Raw genomic sequence first — 10137 nt, 5'->3', positions numbered from 1 at the left:
TAAAGTCTGCTGGGGTGTCACCCTCTCTGATGTGGTAATGTGATCTGACTTGAAACTCATCCTGCATACTTGCCGTTTATTTTTTTCAAGTTTTCATAGAAGACTTTAATAGTCTTACACACAATTCTCAAATAAATTAACTTGGGGCCATTGTCTCTTAACAGGAGGCCATCCTGCCAAATCTTTCACCAAGCTACACTAATCCTTTTAAGTTGCAGTAGTGTGCCTTTTTAGCAGGTTTTACCAACCCCTGATAAATGTTGCATTTTTTTATTTCAATTCACTTGGGATTTATCCAGAGGTTGTGTTCAATCATTGGAAATATAAATTGCTAAAGCTCTCATTTTCTCTGTCTCCAACCATCCGTCCCTGTCCAGTGGTACTATAGTAACCACTTGTCTCACCTTTTGTCCATGCTCAGTCACGCTGCTTTGGGTTGCTCTTTCAATTTACTTCCACTTTATCAAGCTAACTCAACTGGGTGTCTCAGCAAACGCAGCCAGCCTCATGGTTGCACACCAGGCTCCGGAGTTAGAATGCCTAACACAACACAGCCTAATCTCTGCTCTGGCCCCCTGTACCCATCCTGTCTGTCCACCGTCATTACTCAGGACAAGGCAGACACATCAAAGCTGGCTGGTTTTATAGGTCACCATACTCACACACAGAGAAAAGTTCGGATGGCCTATGGACCCCAGGGATAACGGCTCATTCTTTCTTTTGTTTGTTTTAACCACAAAGTGTGTTCAATCATACGTTGGATTACTAAAAAAATAAAAAAAAAAAAAAAAATACATACCAAGGTTTGTATGTACATTTCATTTTCTATTGTTTTTGTAAACCCCAGTTATGTCTAATTAAAGTCAAAGCTGCTGATTTAGAGCTCCTGCGATTCAAGATCTGCATCACAAGATCACTATTCCTGGACAGGTTTAATCCACCTGTGGCCAGAATTTCCTCCACTGATAATCCCTCCCTGCATTTCCCAAAGCCCAAGGCGACAGCAGGAGAAAGATCAGACATGTTTAAAACAAAGAATAAAATGCAGAACTCTGAACAGACATTCAAAACTAATTTCAGGCCACAAGTAAACAGAAGTGTAATCATTTCTCCATCAGATGAAAGTGGAACAATCTAAACTTTATAACGCAAGTGTTGATCTCATTTGTAGACATCTTTGTTAAAAGCAAAAATGAATTCATATTTAGGCATTTGCGGAATCTCACAATGAAATGTGTAAACACATCCAGGCTTTATTTTAAATACATTCTACATTGGTTGTAAAAAAAAATATATACTGTTAAATGACATACTAAAAATCACTAGGACCTCAACTAGAACTGTCCTTTAAGATTATAAATCTATGATTTAGGCCTGGAAAAGAAATATGGCTGCTTTTAAATATGGTGGAGGATCTGAAATGCTTCATAAGCCACTAACCTTGTTAGACTTCAATCAACATGAACTCTTAAGCACACATTTTGAATAGACTGTATTCAAAATGTCACTTTGTAGCATGGAAAATGAAACTGGGTCATGATTGGGCTTTTTCCAGTCATTAACTAGATTGACAAAAACATGCCACCAAGTCAACTCAGAAATTGTTCAAGGGACAAAAGAAAAATCACCCTAGATCCATTCCCACCCGTCCCCAGACTTTAAACCTAAGGGACAGAACTGGTCAACATCAGCAAAACTGTGGTATCAGTTGCACCAGGAACAGAAACTTTCCCATGCTGAGTATAGGTTCCCAAATTTGGGATTTCATTTATATACTTTTTACAGTTTTACAGTGCTGTTGCAAGGATGCAAATATATGTGGCCAGAAAATGATTGAGCTTATCAGGACTAAATAACTGCATATAAAGCTGCATTAAGTATACAACAGTCTAACCTTGTAAACCAAACAAAGATTTAAAACTTTCTTGGTTTAAACCAAAGTGAAAACCTTTCATATCTTAACTATTAAAGTTGTTTAACATAAAGCTTAAAAAAGAAGCTCAAACATAGAAGTGATGCAACTGTGAAACCATCAACAGTATGACAATAAGATAATTTCAAACTGAAACAAAGATTAAAACTAAAACATTACCACAAGGTTCTTATTCCCCATTTTAAGCCAATTAGCTCCCCTGGACGTCAGCCTCCCAGTCTGAACTCTCTGGTTCATGCACTGATGACAAAACGGAAGGCTAGTTAAAATTTCCCTTCCTCTTAAACAAAAAAGAAAGCGACAGGACACAGCAGGCAGCAGGAAATTTATTGGTGGACAGAATTAACAAGGTTGCTCCTCACCACCCAAAGTGGAACTGCGAAGACAGCATGTAGTAATAATAATAATACACTTCACAATAATATTGATGAAGAATCAAACAGCAGGAAGTAAGACTAAATGAAGCCTTATATTATATCCCCCCGAAAACAGATCTGCAAAAAAATATTGTTCATGTAATGAACCGCTTGTCACAGTGCTTAGATTATGGGTGTTTACCTAACTTAACTTTAATACTAGCTGATCTGACCACATACAGCCAATATGTAGGCATGCTGATTCAGTAACTAACAATCAGGGTTAACACTTGAACCTGTTTTAATAGCATTCAAATAAAGAAAAAAAAGTGTGATTCAAGGGAAAATATGCTGGCCGGAATGACACGTTGCTGTCTTTTTCAGGAATGCTACATGTTGCGTAACTTTGGGAGGCTAACGTGAAAAGAACGCTGGAACACCAATGAAAGCAAATGACAGTTTTGTATCAAATCAACTGGAAAGCAATCAGAAAACATAATCATTGTTAAAAAATTAAACAAAAAGATTAAAGTTTATATATAGCACTTTGTCTTCTTAACCAATTTATTCAAAGTAATGTACATATGGTATGTGGAATGACCAAATGAAGACACATGAACTTATTCATATATTGATTTTAGGTTTTTGTCCAGGAGTTGTGTTCCTCTCGCATATCTGGAGACTTCTCACATTCCCATCAGCTTTGTATTAACGTGATGTAGAAATAAATGTACATAGAGCAGGCGCAGGTGTCTCTTTTCTTTTTCCTACAAGAGAGAGAGGGAGAGAGAGAGAGAAACAGGATGCAGAAAATGCAAACATTAAAAACAGACTGGTGCACTGACGTAAGCACACAACAGATCACAACATCTTGTCGACTGCTAGCCGTCATTTCTACTCCTGCCTTGTTGCTCATTTTATCAGTGCTGAACACTCCTGGTTAGCGGTGACAGGTTCCTTTAGTTTTACAGCATGAATAAAAAATAACGGTTCTCTGCAGTAGCTACACAACACGGATTATTCAAGAGTCCTCAAATATCACTGGACATGCTGACTCATTGGATTTACTTGGAAACACAAGCACTACTCAAGACAAACTCAGCAATTTTTACAAGTTTTAACAAATTGCATGTTGCTATTTTCTTCTTGCGTTGAAATGTAACATTCAACAGACATTGTAACAGAAGATTTCACAGGAACTTCACAATACAAAACAGCTTGTACCATATTCTTATGATATCCATACCACAACACCTTTGATGAAATTAGTATATGCTTTGCAAAGGACTTCACCATTAGGGCAACATGCAATGCAAATGTGCCATTTCAGCAGGAAAGACGGATTTAACCAACAAGCAGGAATTAATTATTTTTTTTTTCCATCAAATGCATGGAGATTGCATGAATTTCATTCATTGGACACAAACTACTAATGAATTGCTGTGTTTATTCTCCTTTAACATTTTCACATTTTGTCACACAACAACCACAAACTTCAATATATGTGATTGGGATATTGATATATCAAAGTTGTGAACAAGTGTGAAGTAGAAGAAAATTGTCACAGTTAAAAACTTTTACAATCTTAAAAAAAGTTTTGTGCATTTTGGATTCATCCCCGATACGCTAGAATGATTTAGGGCACAGCATACTTGTGTGTTGGGATGGTGTAGTCAAAGTTCAGGCCTAATTCCAGTTGAGCCCCTGTGGCAAGTCTTGAAGATCAGTATTCATGGATTCTCTCCATCCAACTTAGTTTGGATTATTTTGCAAAGAGAAGGCAAGGATTTCAGTTTCTAGATCTGCAAAGACTTGGGGCTGTCATTTCACTGAACAAGAAATTCTACAAAGTGTGAGGCTAAATATAAACACACACCACACTTTTCAGATTTTAATTTGCAAAATCAATTTGAGAACCAAGTTTTCTCTACCTTCCACTTTACAATTCTGAGTTGCACTGTGTTAGTTTATCACAAGTCTCACTAGAAGACATTGCTACAAGCTAAAATGTGAAAAGTTCAAGAGATATAAACAGATTGGATTTGGATGCAGGTTGGAACTTGAAGATAAAATAATCAGATCATAATTTTGGCACAACTGGTAACCAAATCTTTCAGACACAGATATATAAATACTTTTTTTATACTATACATCCAGGTCTGAAAGTGTTTAAAGTTTGGATTAACACACTGGGCAACTTAATGGTGAACACATGATGCAAAGCAAATTTCTCAGCCAGATGAATAATTACAAAGAAAGCGTGCAAGTGTGCCATGCAGGCAGTGATTAGTGCAATTGATTATAAAAATGCATCATAATTAGTTTGAGGAATGATTAAAAAGAGCTACTGTTACGGGTGTACAGCCCTCCTTTTGTTACAAACAATAGTTCACATGACTTTAAAATAGTAGGTGTGCTTTTGCACTGCTTGACCCAGTAACCTCTGCAAACCAAGACATAATTGATCAAATTTGAATTTAAACAAAACTGAATTGCAGAACCTTATTTTTAGGTAAGACCAGAGAATCAGTGAGGCGTAATTAAAAGACTGAGTCACAGCAGCCTGATTTTTCATTTATATGTAGTATTCATATTTTTTACTTAAGTATCTGTGAACTATCGCCTTTGGTCTATAGAGTCCCCATGCAAACACCTTCAACCATCAGAAAGCTCATAGAGATGAAAATAAAGTAAAACTTACTTCATTCATACCTAAAAAGAAAAAAAAAAGAAAAACAAGAGAACAAAACAAGATCAGAAATATCAGTTACAGTCTGTATGCATCTGTACAATAAGCATTAGCTCAAGCAAACAGTCATTATTCTAGTTTATTCACATAATATTACCATCTTGAATATGTGACATTTATTAGAGACGTTCTGGACTAACTGTAACAGTAATCTAATTTCTGCAATTAATGCCATTAATAGCTACATATTCACAATGCAATCAGAACTACTAGGAGCATCTTCCTTATTGTACAGTTTTAAAACAAACGAACAAGGGCGAACAGAGTCACCGAGTTGTCTGAAACATAGTCGACACGTCCTTAAGAGAAGCAGAAGAACGTACTCTCAACGCCAACATAAAGTGTTTACAATCAAATACAGAGTGAGAGGAAGAAGAAGAAAGTGGGGAGAGAGAAAGAGAAGTTGCTTGTGAAGATAAAGGCAAGAGGCAGTCCGTTCTACACCCCCCACAGTTTTCACCTCCCCAACATCTTCCCACATTAAACCTAGTGTCGTACTTTTCCAGGAATGTAGTTACGGTCAATGGTTTCCTCCTGAAGAAACATGTGAAGACAGCGCTCGTTCTGGGCCAAGGGATGACCCGCAATTCTGCAAAACACACAAAAGGAGAAATTAAACTGCCTGCTTTTGGTCGTTTACATTAAAAACTAGCTGAATGCAGTTTTTGATTAGTAAAAAGGACATGCTAATACATAGACTGGGTTCGAACGTGTAGAGCTAGTGAAATAATTGTTGTCAATCTGTTAAAATCAACGCCTTTGATCTCTGAAGAATTTCCTACGAGATGTAACCCCACAGCTTTGCGATAAAGTACCAGAAAGCAAACTCTTAAGATAATATTTTTCTTTTTTGTCACCTCATAAATTACAAGGTCCATTTTTTAGTAGTAATGCAGTTCAACAGAATAATATTTTCGTAACTTGGAGGATGCTGAGCTTGCGGACCTGTTGATGAACTGCTCCAGCCCGACTCGCCGCTCCTCGATGAAGGCCTCCTCAAAAAGCCCCTCATCTCCACGGAATGGCAACTGTCTCTTCAGGGCTTTGCCCGGCAAAGGTGGTACTACAATCTGAATATTAAACAAAACAAAAAAAACCCAACAAACATAAATTGTGTTAAAAGGAAAAATTCAGGAAAACGTTATTTGCCATGCTCATCTTTCAGTCAAATTTATCTAGTTGCTTTACTCCTTAAGCTAGAAATGGAAAAGTTTCTGACAAGAAAAAGACCAAAGGCAGCTGCTAAAACCTAAACAGTGGAGATTAAATAAAATGTGATTTGAATAATATAAAATTATTAGATATCTTTTATCAAAAGAGGGGATCGTGGTGGAACATTTTATCTCATAATATATTCAACATCAGATTTAAAATGTCCTAATAGATCATTTTCCACCACCGGACTCATTGCTAACAAAAATCAGAAGGCATTATATCCATTATGCCAAATGGATATAATAATTATTGGATAGTAAATAAAAGTAAGGGGGAAAAAGAGCAAAACTAAATGTTTCTCACAGCAGAAAAGGTCCATGTCTGACACAGATTATAGCAGATTTCTGCTGAGCTCACACAGAGTTGAAAGCACAGAGGAAGATAGAAAAAGTGGACCGAAAACATCCCACAACCAGCCCTTTGAGGACATTCATGATCTTGGCATAGCAAAATAAAAATGAGTTTGATACCCCGGCCCTACAATAAACTATGATTAGATTATAAAAAGAAGTACTTTTAAGTCTTTGGTTATCAAATTGGGTAAAAGTGTCTTCAAGGCAGGCATAAACTTTATGCCTGTTAGGAAGAAAATATCCTGTATCAGACAGCTTCTATTTGTACACCAAAAATCTGGTCAGAAAATAATCAACTCCTCAAAACTAAAATGAAAAAAAAAATAAAATAAAAAATTGTGAAATGTGCTTCAGAAAATGACTAAATAATGACTAAATAATTGCATACTCACCTTACTGTCTCTTTCCAGCTCATTCTTTAACCACTCAAAGTCACTGTATCTTCTCCTCACACACGAGTCCTTCAATTTGAAAATAGGAAGGTTTGTCTGGGTAGAGAACAGAAGAAATTGTGACACCACCGTCATTAACATAATTTCTGATATAATTTTAGCAGTGTTTCTTGTATTCTTTTTATTTACTGTAGTAACAGTTAATGGATTGTCATCAAAAAGTCAATGTGGCCAGTGTTAATGTTTCTATTATAGTTAATCTTAGCAAAAAAGTTCACAGATTAAAAAAAAAAAAATAAAAAAATAAAAAATCACTGATTGAAATTTATAAAGAGATCTCTGACTATCCTAAAACAGTTTTTAATTTGCTCCTTCTGGTTGTTGTTTTTATATTTCAAATGATAATTTAAACACTTCCGAAATACAATTACAATCAATTTCTTTCCTCTGTTCTTTCAGTGACACACCTAGTGAAGTATGATCTATTAGTTTCATTTTTTTCTTATTTTTTGATAAAGAGTGTTAGCTCAATATCTTCATGTTTCAAAACACGATATTCTCTGTTGCTGTTTTAATGGTGACATGTTCATCATAGAGATGTTCGCTACTGTAGAATTGACAATAAAAAACTTTTTGGCTGATTAAAGAAACACTTTAATGTCAATTACCTGGGATTTGTTCTTACCACTAAACCAGCAGACTATTTTTGTTTTTTAAACTGTATCATTTATGATTTTGAGCAATGAATTTATAAACAGTTCAGAGTAAATGTGACTGCATAAATAAACTAGAAATTTCAGTTTTTAAAATATATATTTTTAAAGTTACATACATAATCGTTTTCATGATTTCTCATTAGTTATTCAACAACTCTTGAATATGATGCCAACACCCAACTGTACATTGGCAACAAACTTTAAGTGTTGCATCACAAGTTGCAGGACATCAACTTACACAAATCCTGTGTCGGTACAATGGTCAACCTCAGCTTCCTCAAAATTATGCTGAGTTTGTAGTTTTCTCTTTTTTTTCACACTTTTACAACCCTAACTGCCAAAGGAAGTATGGTAAAGCTGCAGTTTTTTAAAACAGCAACAGGCTAACACTTTTCGATACTTTATACAATTACAGGATCATCCTAAATACATATACCTAAATACATCATCGTTTGTTTGCAAACATTATGGGGTTATATCTATTTCTGCTTGGAAAAGGCAGGAAATGCTTAATTGGCACATTTACTGACACTGACACTATCCATTCTGGTTAGCCATTAGCTTTCCGGTGTTTACTTTATACTTCATGGATTCCGGATTAAGCAGCTATATTTTACTGAATGTAATTAAATAACTGAAAGTCGTTGCTGTAGTATAAGATCACGCTAACATCAGCCGTACTCAAGTAGGGCGACGTTGAGGTTCAGACAAATCACTTCTGCTAACAACATCGATAGCTCTCGGACGAAAACTATCAGCTAGACCAGGCCGCGGATAATCCCCGGCGTCTGAGTTTTGACAGCGCGCCGCCTCGAGAAACCCCAGGCGGCCATCCTCAGCTTGACACCTCCGTCTTCTTCCATGCTAACAGGCTAAGCAACAATTCTGTGATAACCTGTTAGCTTAGCACAGGAAGCTATTTAACTCTTAAGTGTTTAGACCAGTGCTACGACACTCACCCTCATCCGAACTTCATAAGTTGTGTAACGGTTCCGTCCCACTCCAACGATCTGTGGATCATAAACGTCTATTTCCAGAAAATTGCTCGGGGGGCCGTAAGCATCCGTCAGGTCCTGGGGTTTGGAATTCAACCGGCGAGTGTCTGCTACAACAGGATCTGTCATTTTCCCTCCTGTGCTTTTAGGATGCAAACTATTTTGTCTGTGTGTAGGGTAAAAACCAACTAACCACAAAGTTCAATCTTAAATCTCATCTGATAGCACAACCAGCAGTCTGAGAAGCAGCTCTCCTCTTGCGGGGGCCAGCCGCCCTGCCCTTCTTGAATCTGGAAAATGCGTTGATTCAGTTCCGTACTGAGCTGAAACCCTGCTCCCCCTAGCGGACACCGAGGTGACTGGACAGGACACATTGAAGTAATGCAGCGTCTCACAAATATTTATGCCACAGCCCGATAGTAATTTCTCATTCAATCTGATGATGATTTGGGTGTATGTGAAATGATGACTTTTTAACTAATTGAGGAATTTATTTATATCTTACGGTTTTATATCATAACTCTTTTATTATGGTTTATGTATTTTTTTTATTATAACTATGGACGTAAAGTCTGCCAGTTTAAATTGGATTGAGTATTCAGCTCTTGTGAGTGAACATTTTGTAGAACCACCTTTAGCTGCACTTACAACTGCAAATCGTTAGGAAAACTGGAGACTTTAATGTTTATTTTCATTATCTTGTGCAAAAGAAACCAGCCATTTGCAGCTCTCTGACTGGTTTTATTTGGCCCCAATCACAATTTTAAGATGCACACATAAAACATAGCTAGTTGATGCAGAGGAATTTCTTTTAGGGTTAAGGTCTGATGTAAGCAACATTTAAAATATACTATAAGTAAATTAAATGTTAGCTTCACTTGTTTTATTTTATTTTCATCAGCTGAGTGATGAAGGGAAGCTATTTGTATTCAGCACAGATAGTTTCTCCCCCAGTTCCGGACCTGTGAAGAAATGTTCTCTAACTCAAGCAAATTATAACCAAGGTAAATGTAATTTTACTCTTAAAAATGAAGTCACTGACTTTATAAATCAATTTATTGTATGACTGTTGGCTCCTGAGAGTTGTTTTACGAATAAAAAAAAAAAAAAAAAAAATCAATTTATTGTATGACTGTTGGCTCCTGAGAGTTGTTTTACAAATAAAATATTAGACCACTTAATTTAAAAAAAAAAAAAAAAATCCCTTCTCACCCTCCACGGGTGGTCCTCTGAGCTCGGGTCCTCTACCAGAGGCCTGGGAGCTTGAGGGTTCTGCGCAGTATCTTGGCTGTGCCTAGAACTGGACATTTCTGGACTGAGATGTCTGATGTTGTTCCTGGGATCTGTTTGAGCCGATGATCACAGGCACCACTGTGGTCTTCACCTTCCAGGCCTTCTCCAGTTCCTCTCTGAGGCCCTGGTATTTCT

The 10137-nt window shown here is 36.7% G+C and overlaps 1 protein-coding gene across 3 annotated transcripts; it reads right to left on the bottom strand.

Annotated features, from left to right (window-relative positions):
• Positions 1 to 2241: 2241 nt before the first annotated feature.
• snx12 (sorting nexin 12) lies at positions 2242 to 9054 on the bottom strand. Of its 3 annotated transcripts, XM_007553018.2 has the most exons (7): positions 8674 to 9052; positions 6999 to 7094; positions 5984 to 6108; positions 5537 to 5627; positions 4991 to 5001; positions 3158 to 3159; positions 2242 to 3049 (listed from the first exon to the last, which is right to left on the bottom strand). In XM_007553018.2, exons 1-5 carry the CDS (start codon positions 8836 to 8838, stop codon positions 4996 to 4998), a joined length of 483 nt encoding a protein of 160 aa, XP_007553080.1. In that variant the 5' UTR covers positions 8839 to 9052; the 3' UTR covers positions 2242 to 3049; positions 3158 to 3159; positions 4991 to 4995. The 3 variants fall into 3 exon arrangements, with proteins under 3 accessions (XP_007553080.1, XP_007553073.1, XP_007553068.1); XM_007553011.2 differs by lacking the exon at positions 3158 to 3159 and having other exon boundaries at positions 8674 to 9053; XM_007553006.2 differs by lacking the exons at positions 2242 to 3049; positions 3158 to 3159; positions 4991 to 5001 and having other exon boundaries at positions 5100 to 5627; positions 8674 to 9054.
• Positions 9055 to 10137: the final 1083 nt, after the last annotated feature.

The sequence above is a fragment of the Poecilia formosa genome, unplaced genomic scaffold (genome assembly GCF_000485575.1).
Source record: "Poecilia formosa unplaced genomic scaffold, Poecilia_formosa-5.1.2 Scaffold3, whole genome shotgun sequence".
NCBI lineage: Eukaryota > Metazoa > Chordata > Actinopteri > Cyprinodontiformes > Poeciliidae > Poecilia > Poecilia formosa.
This window is presented reverse-complemented; position numbering and strand designations above follow the sequence as displayed.

Coding starts and splice junctions, on each gene's coding strand:
- snx12 (XM_007553006.2), bottom strand. CDS start 8,838: ATGACAGATCCTGTTGTAGCAGACACTCGCCGGTTGAATTCCAAACCC. Junction 7,095..8,673: donor CTTATGAAGTTCGGATGAGG/GTGAGTGTCGTA, acceptor TTCTCTACCCAG/ACAAACCTTCCTATTTTCAA. Junction 6,109..6,998: donor AGCTGGAAAGAGACAGTAAG/GTGAGTATGCAA, acceptor TTTAATATTCAG/ATTGTAGTACCACCTTTGCC.